At 38.7% G+C, this 17567-nt stretch overlaps 1 protein-coding gene across 4 annotated transcripts in view; it reads right to left on the bottom strand.

Moving 5' to 3' along the window:
- Nucleotides 1–17567, bottom strand: part of THSD7A (thrombospondin type 1 domain containing 7A) — a 309711-nt gene that overhangs the window by 231558 nt on the left and 60586 nt on the right. For all 4 annotated transcript variants that reach the window (XM_067470281.1, XM_060782181.2, XM_067470280.1 and 1 more), the window contains exon 3: nt 7555–8114. In XM_067470281.1, the coding sequence (XP_067326382.1) occupies nt 7555–7714 (160 nt within the window). In that variant the 5' untranslated portion in view covers nt 7715–8114. The remainder of the gene's footprint in view (nt 1–7554; nt 8115–17567) is intronic.

Here is a 17567-nt window from a genome sequence, read left to right as displayed (position 1 = left end):
CAAAAGTATTAAGTCATTTGGGGATTATTTATTTATTTATGCATATCTACATCCAGTTCTCCAAACACCATGGATTTTCCAGGTCATATGGCTAACATCGAATTTAGGTATTCAACTACTTAGGCACAACACCATTTACCTACTAGTTATCACTGATTTAAAAGTCTATTCATGGGGTATAAATTTGTAACCTGGTACCCTGACAGATTTCATAGAAGAACTAAACTGCATCTGTTAAAAACAATGCTTGGGCATCATGAAAGAATAATATAACCCCTTGTTATATTCAATTCAAGCAATATTGTCAAGGAAATTGTCACTTAATTGAATTAGATACTTGGGAAAAACAGAACCAAGAATTTGGGGGAGAGACCATAAAAATGCTGAAACAACAGCTCTATTCCTTCCACATACTGTACTACCATGAGCCATTGGGTGAAAAGGAAAATTCATCTTGAACGTCTTCTTTTTCTCAATTAATTTTTTTATTTAGACAGATTAAAATAAAACCTACATACAAACATATAAAAAACAACAATGTATTTTTCTTTATTACACCCTAAACATAAAAAACTACAAACTACAAACAATTTACATTACCTAATCTAAAGGTGGTTATATTCTCTCAGTAATCTACATCCATTTAATGAAAAGGAACCATTCTGAATATATATATTGGCCCACCTTGGTGATTTTCCACAAAGCCACCAAGCATGCAAAGAAAAGGCTGCTTGTTTTATTCAGAGATAATTCTTTCTGTCTTCAACTGACATGGGACCCAAAATACGCATTGCTTTAATGCTGGACAAGGCAACTCTGGCAGTACCAATGACCAATTTATAGTCCCTGGGACTGCACCACATATCAGAAGCTAAGAGCTAGCTTGGTAATGATGGCTCAGTTGTGAAAACCCACTGGCTGTCTTAGAGCAGCCTTCACTCTCTCAACCAAAGAGGAGGGCAATGGTGAATCTCCTCTGAAAAAAATCTTCCCAAGAAAAAGCTACAAAAGAGTCATCATAAGTCAAAATCAACTTGAAAGCACAGAAGAACACAAGAACCTCTTCTCCTCTAATTTATTTAGCTGAAAACATATCCATTCATGTTAATGGATGAAGAGGCTCAATCTGGATCGAGTCTTCTGAGTTTAGTGTGGCGCAGGGATAGAGAAAAATCTAGATCTTGAAAAATTCTACCTCAAGACCCCAATTTTTAAGAAACTGGCTATTTTCAAGTGATTTCATCAATAGTGTACCAAAATGTGCCCACCAATACAGTAGTTTAGTTTTCCCAGCCCCCAAGGCCCCCCAATGCCTCTGTCATCCTGTATATAATTTATAACCTACGCAGCCCTCATTTTCAAACCCTCAAAGCAATGATGCCCAAATCTGGCCAAGAACCATTCCAGACCCTAATAAAATGTATTTTCCACACCAATTTCAACTAATCTGGATGAAAGAGGATGGTTCCCAACACAGTTACCACAGCTGCTTAGTATCCCAAAGCCCACATTACCTCCTTTATTCATTTAAGAAAGCCCACTTCCTGCTCCAATTCTGTTGCCTGACGAATGTATCCGTTCTGAGTTTTAGTCTGAACTTAAAAGGAGTTGCATTGTTGAAGGCTTTCATGGCCGGAATCACTGGGTTGTTGTAGGTTTTTTCGGGCTATATGGTCATGTTCTAGAGGCATTCTCTCCTGACGTTTCACCTGCATCTATGGCAAGCATCCTCAGAGGTAGTGAGGTCTGTTGAAACTAGGGAAAAGGGTTTATATATCTGTGGAAGGACCAGGGTGGGACAAAGAACTCTTGTCTGCTGGAGCTAGGTGTGAATGTTTCAACTGACCACCTTGATTAGCATTTTATGGCCTGGAAGTGCCTGGAGCAATCTTTTGTTGAGAGGTGATTAGATGTCCCTGATTGTTTTCCCTCTGCTGTTTTGCTGTTTTAATTTTAGAGTTTTTTAATACTGGTAGCCAGATTTTGTTCATTTTCATGGTTTCCTGCTTTCTGTTGAAATTGTCCACACGCTTGTAGATTTCAATGACTTCTCTGTGAAGTCTGACATGGTGGTTGTGAGAGTGGTCCAGCATTTCTGTGTTCTCAAATAATATGCTGTGTCCAGGTTGGTTCATCAGGTGCTTTGCTATGGCTGATTTCTCTGGTTGAAGGAGTCTGCAGTGCCTTTCATGTTCCTTGATTCGTGTTTGGGGGCTGCGTTCGGTGGTCCCTATGTAGACTTGTCCACAGCTGCATGGTATACGGTAGACTCCTGCAGAAGTGAGAGGATCCCTCTTGTCCTTTGCTGAACGTAGCATTTGTTGGATTTTCTTGGTGGGTCTGTAGATAGTTTGTATGTTGTGTTTCCTCATCAGCTTCCCTATGCGGCCAGTGGTTCCCTTGATGTATGGCAAGGAGTTGTCCGAGGAGTTGTTCAAGGTGCTAAATCTATTTCAGACATCTGGTCATGCCATCTAAAATTTGAAGCACATTCATCACCCCAACAATGAGGAAGCATCCAGCTGCCACATGCATATGCATCCATAGATTTTCGTGACCCCATGGTAAATCATCAGAAACGACCCACATGAAATTTTTATTCGCTGATACTCTGCCTAGTAACATGGACACAATGAATATGGGGTGGGGAAGCAGAGTGTCTAATATTTATCTAAAGACAAAACACAAAGAGTTATATCATATAGCTTGGCAACACAGCATCATTAGCTGGTTTCAGCAAACTCTCAGCTGGCCCCTTGGCCTGGCCTCTGAAAGTACTGCCTGCAGAATAGCACAGATGTGCTTCATTCTTTGTTCTGACTGCCTTAAAATCCTAAACTTTTGTTCATTGACACTCAAGGCCTCCAGCTTGTCTTGATAGTCTTTCCATCATGTTCTTCTTGTTGCTTAGGAAACAGCTGGTACTAATGCTAGTACTGCAATTATCCCCAACCCCAAGAGACTCATTTCTACAAATTTTATTGCAACTCAGTTTTTGAAAGTCAGAATCCTGGCATCTGGTTCTCTTCTCTTCAGATGCAGATCAGAACACGACAAAAGCCTGAACATTTTTTTTTCAAATATCTCCCTTTCAAACCATCCATCTGGATTCAACCACAAGCTCTGAATTCTCAGGTACACCACTATTAATGGCCCTCCTGTTTTTAGAAGTACTAATGACCTTGGAACACCCCATTCTGTACTTGAATTTTAAGGTTCAGGTTGCAAATGGGGAGAGGCAGAAAATCATCACACATACTTTGAAGCACAACTAATGTGTTGTAATGTTCTCATCATTGGACTAGGATTCTGAGAGACCAGGATTTGAATCCCCATTCAATCACAGAAACCCACTAGTAGGCCTTGGGCAAGTTACACTCTCTCAAGCTTAGTTGAATGCAACTGCAAACAGCTCCCTGCCTAACAAATCTTTCCATGAAAAGACAATAATAGGTTTATCTTAGCATTACTTACCACATAGACAATATGAAAGCATACAACCACCTTTTCAGAACCTTGATTAATACTCTTCAATTCTTGGTTCTAAAGATGTTTTGGTTTTTAATCCACAGAACCACTAACCATTAGTCATAGTGACTGGGCTTCTGAGAGCTGAAATCTAAAACATTTGGAGGGCAAAACTATTGAGAATCACGGATCTACACAGGCAGGAGAACCACAAGCCAATTGAAACAATTAATGGTGATGGATTTGTTCCCTGAGGACCAATTCAGAACAGGTTTATCTTAGATCATTTGTAGGCCATGTCATGGCATAGTCCTAACCTTAAACTAATGTAATATTGGCTACATTGAGAACTCATCAAAAGTCATGTAGAATTAATGGAAACTTCTGAGTGTACTTATCCCCTGCTTTTCTGGTCTTTCACCCAAGATACTGCTGCATCAACATTTTACATCTAGTGAAAGCTTTGTTTCAAAGCTTTCCCTTGAGCCTCCATCACGAAAGCTTAGATAGGAAAGGAAAAGAGATAGCTGTACAGGGGGCAGGCTCAAACTTCAGAAAGCTCTGAAGCCAACACTAAATAAGTTTAGGATATTGAAATGCAAAACATTAGTTCAAGCTAGCTTTGTTGTTGTTGACTGCCATCAAGTCAACTTCACCTTCAACCTATGAATGAGAGACCTCCAAGTCACTCTCTCCTTAACAGCCCTATTCACAATCTTGCAGACTGAAGGCCATGGCTTCCTTGATTCAAGATGATATAACATTAGCGTTATAAAGGAGGCCCTCCAGTTTCTCCATCATGTGGCTGCCTCCTGCAGAATTCTGGGAAATGTAGTTTAGAGAAACCGAGGTCCTCTATAGATGAGAATTTCAAAACCTCTGCCCTAAACTACATTTTCCAGAATTCTGGAGGAGGCAGACACATGATAGGGAAACAGGAGCACCCACTTTATAATACTAATGTGACATCATTCTCAGTCAACCCATCTGGAATGTGTTCTTCCTCTTTGGCTAATGCCTTCAACTTTTCCAAGATTTATTGACTTTTCTAGAGCATCATCCCTTCTCATGATATGGCCAATAGTCTCAGTTTAATCATTGTGGCTTCTAGGGGGTGTTTTGGTTCGATATGCTCTAGGACAGTGGTTCTCAACCTGTGGGTCCCCAGGTGTATTGGCCTACAACTCCCAGAAATCCCAGCCAATTTACCAGCTGTTAGGATTTCTGGGAGTTGAAGGCCAAAACATCTGGGGACCCACAGGTTGAGAACCCCTGCTCTAGGATTTACTTATTTGTCTTTTTAATAGACCACAGTATCTTTATAATTGTTCTCTAGCATCACATCCTCCATGTACAATGGATGCGAATCAAAGTAAAATCCTCCATAGTTGTGCTGGGCACCTCTCATTACCCACGCAAATCATTGCATCCATTGGTGAATCCCCACATGGGCAGGACTTCCCATACATGCTGTGTGGTTGCTGAGTCATAGCGCTTAATTATAACTAAAGGTTATCAGTGTGTTCGTCCAAGACACTCCTGCAAAGTTCAACATTTCTGGTATATAGTAGAATGATGTAAATACGTGAAATGACTGAATGCACCACCACTGAATGCACCACAACTTTAAGTCACTTCTGGTGTGAAAGAATTGGCTCTCTGCAAGGACATAGCCCAGGGACGCCCGGATGTTTGATATTTTACCATATTCTCTCATGTCCCTGTATGGAAAGCTGGAACTGACAGAGTGAGCTTAACGGCTCTCCCTGGATTCAAACTGATGACCTATCGGTCAGCAGTTCTGCCAGCACAACTGTTTGACCCACTGCGCCACCAGGGGTCCCAGGGAGATTACTAACTTTGGCACGTTTGTGTAAATCCATTTAATTTTGGTGTTCCTTCAACATTTGAAAGCATTCACTCCAGGAAGGAGAGCTTTCTGACAAGGGCAGACAGTTTTGACGCCAAACTATGATAAAAGTAATTGAATGTCTACAGAAATTACATAAAAGCGCTACATGTGCTCATTATATTATTAGTAGGGCAGCATGATTTTCTTGCCTCCATGTTTTGCAGTGGTTATTGATGGCTATCATCCAAGACATAATTTATTTTCAGTAAGCAAGTTCTCAATGTAAATCACTGGAGCTTCCTTTTCACCTGCGTCTATATATCATTCTACCACCAGTCCACTTAGGAGAGCATCACAATCTGAAGTTAGAAGTGTGCAAAAGAGGAAGTATACAAAGATGCATGATGGTGAAGGGGAAATAAAAACAAATAAAGTATAGATTAAATAAATCACAACATGGCAGTGACCTGAAATAACAGATGTTGAAAGTCCAGAGTACTAAGCCTCTTCTGCTGTAAAATGACTTCTGATATCTAAATGAGGCACCATTATATCACAGATATTGAGACATAATACATTTAATGTATTCATTAACAAATTACATCTGGCTATTCTTTGTGATTTAAACGAGTGACTATTAAATATCATTATTAACAACTTCAGCCTACATATAAATACACAATGTTACATACCAGCTATTAAATCAAATGACTTCTTCAATAAACTGTTGGAAGTCGAGTTGGGGAGACATCTCCAACACATTAATTTTCCATCAGTGTAGACAAAAACACCACTACTCTTCTAAAATTAACATATTATGTGACTACATAACAGAGGCAAGTATACCTTGGACACTATCATCCCTAATACGTCTTGTAGGAAATTTTGGTTTTAGGTAAGTAATTGGCATTATTCCAAATTTGCAAACTGTTCAGTTAAAGGAGATAATAATAAGGTCAACTAAGGTCTGTAACTCTGTCATTATACCATTGATTTTTGAGAAGCAGGGTGCATCAGTGGAGTGTCTTTCCTCACTTTCAGATTCCCTACTGGGAGAGCCTACATTCTTGCTGAACTGAATTTTCCTTTAATCTCCCCCTTCAGCTGCTGGTTAGACATAGTCTTTAAAAATGCAGGATATCAGCATAATTGTAAATTGATCTGTCTCTTTGGCAAATGGCCAAGAGATCCTTCAAAAAGCCCCAGCCTCTCCAAGATTCTTCCACCATGGCCACCCCCATTTTATTTTGGACACCAACAGCAAAATCCTACATGTCTACCCAGAAGTAATGCTCAATGGGAACTATCTCTCAGTTAAGTGAGCAAGGGATGGTTCCCTTAATACACTTCTTAACATTGCTAAATCTCCGTCTAGGAGTCGACTTCTGAGATGCCTCCACTATCTTTACATTTATTACAACTATAGAGTTTATACTCCTCTAAAATACTGCAAGTCAACATAACTGATAAACCTTCAGCTTTTTATTTAAAAAAATACTGTAGCATCTTTGAAACAAGGAACAAGCTTTATGACAGTTTTTTTCAAGAAACACAAGAGTGTCACTAACTTATCATTAAAGACCTGCAGATCAATGCAGTAAATTCGCATAGAAAAACATTGATTTTTGTTGAAAAGTTGAGAACAAACACAGTGACTGCATGCTCTTTGAAAGCAGACACATTACTCTCCTTACACCACAATCAACAAAATCATCTGTCTGGTTTGATGTTGATCCATACAGCCTATTTGCTATGGGGCTCTTCAATTATGAGAGAGGGCAACTCTTGGATTATTTCATCTAATCCATCCTTAGCTCTTTCATGTCCTATATACCATGTAACAAACACAAATTTTAAAACCCATCAACCCATATGCATGATGATTCTGAACATATCACAATATAGATGAAAATGTATAATGGATCTCAGCTTGGTTTTGTGCACATTGAATATTCTTACCCCACTATCAAGCACTGTGATTTTATAGAGATATTTGCTTTCCTTCAATCACTGAGCATACACTCCATTAACACAGGGCATGGGGCGATTAGAAAAACAACAGAGAAATCAAATAATCACAGGATAGGGCTGGAAAGCCATCTGTCATTAAATGCGCCCAAACTGATATTCTCTTAATAAAATAATCCAGGAGATCTACAATTGAAAACTACACCAGCCACCGATATGAAATGTCTGCAAAGGCAATACCGCAGATCGCCCCATCCTTCACTTACCAGTCTTCCACAAATACACAGACGAAGTTTCAAATTCACTTTGTGTCCTTGCTCCCCAGATTCCAAAGAAGAGAAGCACAAGAACTCCACTACACCTGCTTGAAAGAGCAGAAGTCCCCGGACCACCGCATGAGGTTGCGCTCCTCTCGCTCAGCCCCATGCCTTCCAGAAGCCAGCTTCCAATGTCCAAAAAAAATTTCTGTCGCACAATGGCTAACCCCTGTATGAATAATTTCTCTTCCCCGTCAGAATTTCTTCACAGGGAGGACCCAGTGGAAAGGGCTTCCCAGCTATTGTGCATGTCAGTTGAAAAGATGGGGGGGGGGGTGTTTAACACCAGGGAACAATAGATCCCTTGCTTCTTGCTGCCGCTGCTGCTTCTATTGCAGCCGGTGCCTTTGCTGCTGTGGTTGCTGGTACTGTGGCTTCACTCTCCCCCATTCAGCAGTTAGTAGCAGTTTCCATCAGCTGAGAGCGAGAGAGACAGCTGTCCACAGGGGGCTCCAGCTGACGGCGCAGGTTATCTTGGTCTGGGAGGCAGCAGCAGTCATTTACACCAGCTGGAGAGAAAGAGAGAGTGAGTGAGTGGAGGGGCGGAGAGAGGAGAAAAGGGGAGGGGAGGAAGGGAGAAGAAACACAAATAACCAAATGGTAGTAACCGCATGTGTACAGCCAAATGCAAAATACTGGTAGTGGAGGGGAGATGCGCTGCATACCTCTCAGAACAATGTCCAGAATGGTACATTTCCACTAATGCATATGTATTTCCATCACTGGACAGACCCTTGAGAAATGTAAGTTGCAACTGTTCAGCACAATCACTGTACCTTTAAAGCAAGTTGCCAGCATGCTAAATCCTACTTAGTTGAGCCGAAGCCAACTGAGTACAAAAGGTAGTAACAAAGAGAAACATCATTTGGAGAGAGGCAAAGGTGGGGAATGAGCCGTTTGGGCTGACGATAAAAACAAGGATGCAGGAGCTGAACACACAGTAAAGGCAAATAGGAGCACTTGGGTATGCAGCTGGGTAAATGTGGCTGAGTATAAAGAGAAATATAAAACTAAATTATTTGAAACAGACTAACTGTCTGCTGTGTGAATCTAACTGCTTATCTGTTTCTTATCTGGGTACAAAGGAGGAATGGATGTTATAAAAGTGTTACAAAAATGTATGCATTTAATTAATCTTACAACTGGATATGTAAGGGACAGAAGTTCTAACATTTTTTATCTTTCAGCATTCTTAGAGAGAGAGAGAGAGCAACTGCACTACCATCTATATGACCAGCCTGAATAATTTACACGTTCACACAATGTAAACTGCAAGTCAAGTCAAAGTGATTTTGAGGTGCAATTACCCCTTACTATGTTTGCAAATAGAAAGTGATCTCACGGTGTGTTACAACGCCTCGACTAAGCCAAAAAAGAATTCAGAGGGGGAAGTGGCAAAGAGTTTGTCTTTTTAAACAGAGAATGGGAAAAAATCACCCCCAATTAATTGGAACAAAAGACAATGCTGGCCTATGTGCTTGCGCATCCAGAAATGAAAAGACAGAGAAGTGTTCTGAGAAGAGCTATTGTAAGACTTTTTCAAAATCCGGTTTTTAAAGCTTTTTCACAGCAAAGCTACTGTTGTTGAAAGAGAAAACCTTCAGCATGCCTCTCGGGAAGGCTGTCATTTTGCAGATCCTCCCAGACTCATCCCTTTCTACAAGCAAAATGTTTTAAAACAGCCTTGATCAAATAATTCCCAGGTTCGCCTCTGTTTAAATATTCTGACATCAGAGCAAATTAGCAACGTTGAAGGTTGCAAATTTGTCTTTGTTTACTTTCCACTCAGTTATGCCTCTAAGAGGGAATTAAAGGCTCAGGAAGCCCTAGCACTGTGAGGTTGTGATTAAGAGAGATAAGCAAGTGTGGATTACTGCTCCTCAGCTGTTGAAAAAGAGGCAACAATCAGGAGATTATAGGTTGATAAGGGATACACAGAAAGCTATGAGCCTAACAAAATGTACAGCATCCTAATGGAAGGACTACTCAAAACACCAGTCTATAGTCTAGCCCAAAGGAGAGGTGCTATGTATTTTTTTCATAAACAAGATGCAAATATTCATTTGGATGAACATTCACATTGGTAAAAACTAAAATTAATTTTAAAATGGCTAAATTCAAAAGGTTCTTTTGACTTTATAAAAGTATACTTAGCTTAGATGAACACTCTCTTTTTGAATCTGCAAATGAAATGTATGCCCATTTTCTTTTATCAGTACTTGAGTACTTAAATTCATGAATATGTGAAGCTGAGCTTTCCTGTGACTATTAATCCTGGCTCTGTATTGTGTCCTTACACAGCTTTGAATCAGAGGGAGCTTTTGAACTTAAGAGCAAAAAGTGTCTCAGCAGGGAATTTTGAAGTAGAAACCAGCTGTTAAATGTTCAAGGAGCTGCACTAGCATGCAGAGGAAGAATTCAAAATATTTTACTATAAGAAGGCTACACTGAGGCACTTCTGCAATCCAATACCATACTTCCGTAGTTGTGATCCAAAGGCTTTCACAACCCTCTCATGTTCAAAAGCCAGCGAGCCATACAGAAAGCTAATTCTAAACCTGGATCCCCTTCCAAGAAACTACCGATGAAAAAAAAGTAAAAGACATAATTTCTATAACAAACAAGTATTGCTTTGAATCCAATGGGCTTTAGATCACAGCTTAAACTTTATAAAATTTCGAGTCTGGAGGAGAACTCTACCTTTATTCTTAAAATAGAATTTATTTCCATGGTTCTGTATGTTAAAATCAGAGCCTGGAAGACTAGGACAAAATCCAACCAGAACAGAATAGTAGAATCAACAAAATAAACAAAAAGTTTGGCTTATTGCATTTCCATTGAGTCAATGAATCTCTTCTGACTGAGACTCACAAATGGATTTAGGCCATTATGTTGACTTCCTACCCAAACTGTCCTTCAATTTGTGCTAGGTGTGAAGCTACAGTCAGGAGTAGCACCATCGTCAACTTTTCCCATGTGATGTCAGATCTGACTTATTCAGAGAGGCATGGCAAAGCTATATATTGAAATAGCTCCCATACTTGAACTCACTTTCGTCTCAATGGTCTTCTTTCTATGTGTGCTCCTTCTCAGAAGCATTGTTCTTAGAATCATAAAGTAATGGAGTTGGAAGAGATCACATGGGCCATCTAGGTACCCCTGACAGATGGCCATCTAGTCTCTGTTTAAAAGCTTCCAAGGAAGGAGTTTTTCAAGGATCATTTTGTATACCTCACTCCACATTATATGATAAAACACGGAGAAATTGAATTTCATTTCCTCCAGCCGAAGAATCTTGGAAATGTCAGAAAGGTTCTAACTATCTTGAGTGTTCTTCAAAACACACACCATTAAATGGATTACATACTTTAGGTCAAACTTAGGAACACAGAGAGCTTGCTTTAAATCCAATTAGACCAGTGGTTCTCAACCTGTAGGTCCCCAGGTGTTTTGGCCTACAACTCCCAGAAATCCCAGCCTGGAGACAAGGATTCAAAATGCTGTTGGGCCAAGGAAACCCATTGGAATACATTGGGCAAGTCACATGTTTTCAACCTCATAAGAAAGCAAAGGCAAATCCCCTCTGAACAAAGCTTCCCAAGAAAACCTTTGAGATATTAGTTTTAGGACTTCAGTAAGTTGGAAACTTCTGGAAGGCACACAACAATAACAACCAGCTACCCAAAGGGATTTTAGTCAGACTTTTTCCTTAAACCTACCAAGAGATGCCAGGGCATGCAGTAACTTTATTAAGAATCCTAGCGTAAAACATATTGAGACTGATTCTCAAATAGTTTGTGTTTTCAAATAAAAATCTTTAGAAGTCATAGACATAACTCATAGTTTATTATCTAAAAGAGATCTGTTTATGGAACCATACAATTCTGAAACATATATTGTAGTATAAACTCACACTTTCATAAATATTGGATCCTTTCACTTAACTTTAGAGATTCATCTTAAGGATGATGTAGAATGAACTGCTATGTAGTTTAAACTTGCCAATAGGAAATCACAAATTCATCAATTAAGATAATGAAAGGGTTTCTTCAAAAATGAATCCAATGTATAAATCATAAACGTCTAATTTTCACAGCACAGCATGGGTACAACCTGTGGGTCCCCAGTAAAAAGAAAGAAAGAAAATATATCACTTACACCACAATCTCTGTAGTCACATCATTTAAAATGAACATTTGCTCTTATTGCTTGCAGTTTGATTAACAATCCAACTTTTTTTCTTTGAAAAGATCCACAAAATAAAGAAATCATACATCAAAGTTATGGCAAAGAATAACAGAAAAAAACACCTGCTTCTGAAAACAAATCATGATCTGTTTTCTTGGTAGTTGTGATGGCAGTTGTGACCTTATTTTGTTGACCAGCCCACATGTCCCATTGTGACATCACACTGTCCTTTCTACGCTGCCAGCCAATGAAGCAACAGTTCATACTTACAAACTCGTTTCAAAGCCCTGCTGTAGCTAGATAGCCACCTTGTTCATAGGACCTCATACTTTGTTTATATAAGGTATATTAGACCCAAGGTACCTGAAAACGATTGCAGATAGTCATACACTAAGTCTGGTAACAGGCAAGATACCAGGCAGGTAAGTGATGCAGCAAATGTACCCATCATGTGTCCTGTGCTAGGGGCTTAAATACCCTCAAGTCACCAGATCTTGTCTGATCTTGGAAACCTAGCATGGCCAACTCTAGTTGGTACTTGAATGAAAGGCCACCGATGAATGCCAGGTGCTGTAGGCTCTATTTCAGAGAACAGAGCTAGCAAAACCACCTCTGAGTATTCTTTGTCTTGGAAAATCCTAATAAATGTATCGGATTGCCATAAGTCAACAACCACCAGAAGGTGCACACACATGCTAATTCATGACTTTAATGACCTTCAGATTGACAAAGCATTTTTACTTGAAGTGCCCAGAAAAAACAACAACACACTGATGTACTAATATAACTGCTTGTTATAGGCAAACAAATATGGGTGCTATTGTGGAGTGCTGGAATCTTTCAGTATATTTCAACAACATTTTTGGCAAAAGTAAAGAAGCGTGCTATATGAAGTTCATACTTCATTTATGTTGACCACACCATGCTCTAATAGTTTCATATGCCAGCTGTGGCTTCATCACATAGCTAAATCTGATTTTTACATTATATTGCAATATCCTTGCATGTATTCATCATATTAATTTGGATTGCATATGTCTGATCTGGTAAGCACTACTTCTTTTTGAATGAATGGAATTTCTAATGTCATCTTGTTCGCTATGTGATTCTTGATTGTTATTGGATGTTTATTTTCTCATTCAAAGGGTTCTCTGAGTGGAAGCTTCTTTGAAACCCACAAAGTTTCAAATAAACTTACATAAATTGTAGCATTAGTAAGAGTAGCTCCCAATTCTTGGTTGGCATAACTTAATGGAAGTTAACGCGATGCATTAGATCAGTGGTTCTCAACCTGTGGGTCCCCAGATGTTTTGGGCTTCAGTTCCCAGAAATCCTAACAGCTGGTTAACTGGTTGGGATTTCTGGAAGTTCTAGGCCAAAACACCTGGGGACCCACAGGTTGAGAACCACTGTATTAGATGTAATACATAGTCATTAGAGAAGGCAACAGCACTCTTTGACAAAGAAGGTTAAAAATATTGTAAAATCACAGTTCCCATGATTCCATAACATTGAGCCATGACAGTTAAAGTGATGTCAAACTGCACTAATTCTATAGTGTAGATGCACCTTCATGGAGAAAGAAAATGCAACTAGAAAAAAGAAAATTGAGCTGAAATAGCATCAGATAAGTGAAACAAATATTTCCACAATTACAGCATCAGGAAATATTTCCCATAAATGTGCACCATTTTCAACCCATACACTAAAACAATGTTGGTGTAGTTCCAGACTGTTTTCTTGCACAGATTGAATTTTGCTTTAACTTACCACCACTATCTCATTCTCCTGGTTCTTTTCTCCCTAAATGGTTATGGCAGACATCCAGGGCACACTTATTTAGTTTATTTCTTGGTCAACTCTAATGGAAAGACTTCTAAGGAAAAGGTTTCTAAAGAAATGCTTTTAAGACTATATGGTGATTGTTCTTGAAACCTAAAAATAGTATCTTATGAACTTTTAAATCAAAATTAGTTATTACTGAACATATTAAATGGTCCAGTAAATACCTTAACAAACTAATAAATGTTAACCAAATGGCCTCTAGGTGTCATACTTGACCATATTAAGGACAGCACTTATCATTCAATGGGTCTTCTCATCATTTCAAAGTAAAATTGTTTAAGAGTGGGAAGCACTTTCTTTTAACTTCCTATCCTTTATTTCCCAGAAAATATAAATGCATCTTCAATAGTTACAATATTCATACAGAAGTTCTGTCCACATTAATAAATTACAAGGAGATGGCAGATTGTCTTCTCCCCTTCCAGAAGTGGGCTTCCCTTGAGCAGAGATCAGACTAAACTGAAGCTCATAAAATATTCAGAAGGAAATTTATCTATTTTTATGTATGCCAGACAAACAGGACATTATGGATTCTATCCAACCAGAGCTGTATTTCTGGAAAACTTCAGATTCCAAGAAACAAACCACTGAGGAGATCATGTTGTTGTCCATCTATTAATTTCTTTCAGATGAGGTTCTGGACTTACATTTTATTATAGCTTGCTAAGAACTGATATAAATGCTGGAGCACAAAGAAGCAAGACTCTATTTGGAAACCAAATAGAAGATTATAGACATGTGCTTTCTGCTGTGTTTCTATGTTATCCTCCAAGTATTCTCCAGCCCTTTCCCCCTATGGGACAACCATTTCATTCCTCTCTTTTGCATTGTTTTGCACAGAACCTGTCTGATCTTAAAAACTAAGCAGGGTCACCTCTAGGTAGTAATTGAATGGAAGATTATCAACAAAAAGACTATATAGACTGTAGGCTATATTTCAGAGGAAAGAACTGGTAAATACATTTCTGAGTATTCCTTGTCTAAGAAAACCACGGGTTGACAGGCAACTTGAAGACATAAACAAAGAGGGGGGAGGAAGCTATGGGATAATGGCCAAGTTATATAACAACAAAAACAAGGACCTAAGAGTTTCTTGTTCACTTGTTTATAACGGAAGTGGGAAACCTATGGCCTTCCAGATGCTATTGGACTCTCAGTTCTATTAGCCTCAGCTCGGTAGTAGCTCAACAACATCTAGGAAGCAAAACTGCAGGGTCTCCATTATTGGGTTTTATCCTTCACCTGTTCTAATTCTGCCATAAAAGTTTGGAAAGGGAGGTCCATCCCACTTTTATTCTCATCTCTTCCTCTGATTTTTTAACAGTACCTATAGATTATTTACTCCTCACATCGTTAAAGTATCATTTTCTTGGGTTGATTTTTATATAAGCATGCACTAAATCTTTGCAGAAAAACATGACCTATTTATAGGGCTTGTTTATATAAACTGTCACTATGATCTATAGAATGAATTTTTTGAACTCAAGGGGGTAATGGCACTGGGATATTATAATTCATCCCATCCCATCATTGATCAAACAAGCATTAAGAAGATGTGATACTTATAACGATGCAAATTAGTGCTATTGTGGGACCTTGCAATGACAGCTGACTTCATTACTATTTTTAATACTGCAGTCCTTTACTTCTCTTATTGCAAACAGCGAGGGAAGACTTCTAATGAATCAGTAGTGGCAAGGAGTTCATTTCTTGAGATACAGAAGATAACCTTCGTCTTAACACATAACCATTGCTTCTAAGAGGTTTTTTTTTTTTAAAAAAAAACATATATTCTCTATGATGCCACTCAATGGAGCAAGGTATCTTTTCCATTATACAGAGATGATATGAGCAAAACGGTGATGAATGTTCATTATATTTGCTGTACTGCTTGTGTAATGCTTGAATTTGCTGAGTAGCAGCATGTGACGGCCACAAACCTATCATCACTATCTAGCTAAGAAAATAAATGGTGAAGAAAAGGGACATAAATATGAGCAGGTACACCAACTACTTGTCATCAGCACTGATATATGGAGGTAAAATATAAAATACTAGAAAAGGCATCATATTTGTTTCCATGTGTACCTTTCAATCAAACTTAATGTTAACTTCATTCTGGAATTCAAAGTAGCAAAATCCATTCCTCTGTCCCTTGAACTTTTAGGTGCCCCCAAAATATAAGTCATTGTAGCATTACATTATTATAGAATTATAATGTTATAACACCATTCTTTGCCCAAACTTGGATCTGATCCTAACAAAGGAACATGAGCTGCCTGGGACACATAGTCTGCAGTGCCACTTGGGACTAACCTTCATCCATCTGCCCCACACCTTCAATTACCAGATCATCCCTGAATCTCAGAGGAAAGAGGCAGCCACTGGAGATGAGCACCTCCATCTGAGACCCTCCACTACCATTTGTCTCACTGTTTCCCCATACAAAGCCTGCCCATTAGACTGGTCATGATCACTCAAAATTGGAGTAAAAGTACAGCTAAACCTTTTCACAGTAAATCACAGTGCTTTGTAAATGGAAAAGGAGGTCATTAATGGGGTTTCCCATTGGGGAAAACTTATTTTAAAACTGTCCTCCATGGGACAACAACTGAAAAGTGACAATTTCATCCAGTAAGACACAACTGAAGGTGCTATTACCCTGCTGCACTTCTACTTCACCTGTCTCATGCAACAAGGTGAAATAGAAGTGGGGATGGTGCTGTGGCAATAAAACTGGATTCATAGTGCTATGATTGTGCAATGTGAAAGGCCCCCAGAAAGTGAAATATATGTGTACAGAACTTAAGGTTGAGGAAACTGCATTCTGTGTCTTTCTCTATATATTTAGATGTGTGTGTGTACACACACACTGCTACACAACCAGTTTGCTCCCACAACCTGGCACCACCAGTCTATTAATCTGGTCACCTGATGCTCTCCCAGTGAGAGATCATCTGCTATGAATTCGAATTCATAGAGAATCTCTCTATTCAATCTCTTCCACATTGCATTCCTAGAAACTGTTGAACTACCTGTTCAGTTTATAATTTCCTTTGCATTTAATTTTTTCTTCTATAGTTGATTGTCTCCATCCCCTTTCCTTGGCAAGAAAGTGTATAAAGATCCATCGCTATACCAGGAAGAGACCATCTTTAAAATTTAATTTTGCCAGTAAATTTCTTCTTGTCTCTTTCATCCTTTCTTATATACGTATGTTAATATTACTGACTAAATCTGATTTTTACATGAATCAAACTGAAGAATGGATCATTTGTCACTCCTCTGATTTTTTTAAAAAAACTTTTGTCTGTGGATCATTTCAAACATGTAGCTACAAAATGCAAAATCCTAACATAAACATAAGAATTGTGTTTTCCCTTCAATATATAGCTTCTGTAATGTTCTTTTCAATGTTTTCCCTTTATTAAAACAAAAACCTCAAGCTCCCTATATAGCATTCATTTTTAGCTAATTGTATTTTAATTCTTGAAACACGCAGCTATTTCTGTCGTGCTTTTCTTGCAATTTGACAGAACCAGAGCATACTGAGAAGAATTAGCATTGCTACAGCACAACAAATGCTTTATCCAAGCATCTGTACACATTCGTAATGCTCCGCCACAAAGAAAATTATACAACTTCCAAAGTATTTAACATTCTTATGGTAAATCAGTGACTCACATTTTAATTAACTTTTTGTAAACCTATTTGCATTATGAGCATAACAGCTCATGTACTAGCTGATGGTGAAATGCCACCACCGCCCCAGGCAGAAAGAAAGGAAAAAGAAAATGATGTCCTTAATTTTATTTTCATTTGCTATACTAAGAAAACGCAAGGCCTTCTGAGATAGGCAGTTTTACAAGTCATTACTTGATCATCGCTACCACTGCATTACTAGCTAAATAATATCAATAACAGTATCA

Source organism: Anolis sagrei, chromosome 6 (assembly GCF_037176765.1).
Source record: "Anolis sagrei isolate rAnoSag1 chromosome 6, rAnoSag1.mat, whole genome shotgun sequence".
Lineage (NCBI taxonomy): Eukaryota > Metazoa > Chordata > Lepidosauria > Squamata > Dactyloidae > Anolis > Anolis sagrei.
Note: the sequence above shows the minus strand (reverse complement) of the source record. Positions and strands in the feature narration are given on the sequence as shown.